Raw genomic sequence first — 3,122 nt, 5'->3', positions numbered from 1 at the left:
TGGAATTAGACGTGGTCGATACGTACAGCTCCTCCTGTACAGGTAGCAAGTGCGTCGTCACTTGGAGTTGTACCGGTATACCAAGTTTGGCTACGGGTAGTTTTCATCAGAAGAAAAAAGAGTCTGGGTGCAGGTACAGGCCGGGCTGTAGTCGTGGCACGTACTAAGCGCGCGTTTTGCCGCCGTCGCCGGTACGTACACCTATATGGAACACGGGCCGGCCGAAGCTTCCGTGCGCGCCTTACGGTTTGGGCGCCTATAAGTTTGACTGCCCCGGCAGCGGCAGAGGCCACAAGTTTGTTCCGGGAGGCCACCGTCGCGGTCTAGTTGGTCGCGCACCCTATATATACCGAGCCGCCCGCCGAGGCCAACTCACGCTTCCGGCTCCGGCGCCTCGGTCCAACTCACACCAAAGGCGATCGACACGCGAGTACGTCTCGAGATCCATGGAGTCTGCGCCGGCGGCGGCCTTCATGGAGCGGGAGCGCCTCACGGCGGAGGTGACATTCTCCGGGGACGCGCAGGCGGCGGCCTCGTCCGAGGGCGCCGAGCGGCTGCCCACCAGCATCATCATCAAGATCCGGCGCCGCCTCCCGGACTTCGCCCGCTCCGTCAACCTCAAGTACGTCAGGCTCGGGCTCCGCCACGGCGGCAGCCTCACGTCCTACCTGCCCATGCTGTGCGTGCCGGTGCTCGCCGCGGCCGCCTACTCCTTCGTCCGCCTCGACGTCATCTACCTCTCCATCGACCTGCTCAGCTGCGTCGCCTGGCTCGGCACCGCCATGCTGCTGCTCACCGTCTACTACTTCAAGCGGCCTCGCCCGGTCTACCTCGTCGAGTTCGCGTGCTACAAGCCGGAGGACCAGAACAAGATCACCAAGGAGGCCTTCCTCGACATGACCGAGAGCACCGGCTGCTTCAATGACGAGACGCTCGCGTTCCAGACCAAGATCACCACCCGCTCCGCGCTCGGCGACGAGACGTACCTGCCCCCCGGCGTCCAGGCGCGCCCGCCGAGGCTCAACATGGCCGAGGCGCGGCTGGAGGCCGAGGCGGTCATGTTCGGCTGCCTGGACGCTCTGTTCGAGTCCACCGGGATCGACCCGCGCCGCGACGTGCGCATCCTCATCGTCAACTGCAGCCTCTTCAACCCGACGCCGTCGCTGGCGTCCATGATCATCCACCATTACAAGATGCGGGAGGACGTCAAGTCGTTCAACCTGGGCGGCATGGGGTGCAGCGCCGGCCTCATCGCCATCGACCTCGCCAAGGACATGCTCCAGGCCAACCCCAACGCGTACGCGGTCGTCCTCAGCACCGAGAACATCACCCTCAACTGGTACTTCGGGAACGACCGCTCCATGCTGCTCTCCAACTGCATCTTCCGCATGGGCGGCGCGGCGGCTCTGCTCTCGAACCGGCGCGCGGACGCCGGGCGCGCCAAGTACCGCCTCCTGCACACGGTCCGGACGCACAAGGGCGCCACGGACGAGTGCTTCAAGTGCGTGTACCAGCGCGAGGACGACGTGGGCAAGGTGGGCGTGTCGCTGGCGCGGGAGCTCATGACGGTGGCCGGCGACGCGCTCAAGACCAACATCACCACGCTGGGGCCGCTGGTGCTGCCCCTGAGCGAGCAGCTCAAGTTCCTCAAGTCGCTGATGATGCGCCGGGTGTTCCGCGCCAAGGGCGTGCGGCCCTACATCCCCAACTTCCGGCGAGCCTTCGAGCACTTCTGCGTGCACGCCGGCGGGCGGGCGGTGCTGGAGGAGGTGCAGCGCAGCCTGAGCCTGGAGGACAAGGACATGGAGCCGAGCAGGTGCGCGCTGCACCGGTTCGGCAACACCAGCAGCAGCTCGCTGTGGTACGAGCTGGCCTACGCCGAGGCCAAGGGCCGGGTGAAGCGCGGCAACCGCGTGTGGCAGATCGGCTTCGGGTCCGGGTTCAAGTGCAACAGCGCGGTGTGGCGCGCGCTCCACGACGTGCCGGCCGTGTCGCCCCCGGGGCCGGAGGAGAAGGCCTGCAACCCGTGGGCGGACTGCGTCGCCAAGTACCCGCCCAAGGCCTACGTCTGACGATACATTACTACGCCGCCGCCGCATGACTCCACACGAAGATTACATGATTCTTTTCTCCTATACTTTTTCTGCATTTCGTTTCCCGTAGGTGGCTGTACCTCAGGTTCCATGGGCGAGCAGTGCCGTTGTTTTCAGCTTTTGTACTTCAAGTGTGAATTATAAACGACAAATATATACGACGAGGTTTCATTCCAGCCATGATTGTATGATATGATCTGTTCCTGGATTAGATAGATTGCTGCTCCGGCGCTCGGGCCCCGTTTCGTCCGTAACGTATGGATTGAGTTCGCGGGCTCGCCACTTGAACCTTCCAAAACGTTGTGCCACGGCTCTCTTCTGGTCGGCTAACGGCCTTGGTTTCCCTGGCCCTCGGTTCAGTTTCTTCCTACATCTGAACGAGCTGACCACGCCTGCCGCGTGTGCCCAACCGAGGAAGAGTCTCGACATGCATGCTCATTGGTGTAACGTGTAAGGTAGTATAGCATATGATGATGAGCGATTACTTGGGTCTGTTTGAGCACGACTTCTCTCTGGCCCCCGTGGAAAAATAGCATCCAGTTCGGGGCATGCTTGATTAATGTTGGTATGGTGGTTCGGTGTTGGATTGACTTACCAATCCATGCAGTTGAAGGTCGTTCATCGGCAAATTAATTGCGGCGTCCATCGGTCTATTTTGCATGGCCATCACTCAACGCTCCTCTGACTTTCTGCATTCATAGCTGTACGCAACGGTCGAAAACTCGAAAGCGTACGGTCTACTCCTACTCTGATTTACGGTATTTTGTTTAATTATCTTTGTCAAAAGTTTGCAAACTATTCATAAAATATCACGATGGTGCAAAGAACACTACAAGTAAAATAAATTACATCCATGTATGTACACCACCTAGCAATGAGTACATGCACTAGAGCAAGCCAAAGACGCGTCGATGTCATCGCTCATTCCTTATTGGAGCCGGACAAACCTTGTTGTTGTAGACAGTCGAGACGTGCACAGAGAATTTTCGACTATCGTCGACAAGGTCAGGCCGACTCCGGTATGGGAGC

General features: G+C 59.9%; 1 protein-coding gene across 1 annotated transcript; it reads left to right on the top strand.

Moving 5' to 3' along the window:
* The first annotated feature begins 292 nt into the window (after positions 1–292).
* LOC119285108 (3-ketoacyl-CoA synthase 1-like) lies at positions 293–2,273 on the top strand. Its single transcript, XM_037564324.1, has one exon. It carries the CDS (start codon positions 447–449, stop codon positions 2,070–2,072), a length of 1,626 nt encoding a protein of 541 aa, XP_037420221.1. The 5' UTR covers positions 293–446; the 3' UTR covers positions 2,073–2,273.
* The last annotated feature ends 849 nt before the right edge of the window (positions 2,274–3,122 follow it).

This window comes from Triticum dicoccoides, chromosome 4A (genome assembly GCF_002162155.2).
Source record: "Triticum dicoccoides isolate Atlit2015 ecotype Zavitan chromosome 4A, WEW_v2.0, whole genome shotgun sequence".
Lineage (NCBI taxonomy): Eukaryota > Viridiplantae > Streptophyta > Magnoliopsida > Poales > Poaceae > Triticum > Triticum dicoccoides.
Note: the sequence above shows the minus strand (reverse complement) of the source record. Positions and strands in the feature narration are given on the sequence as shown.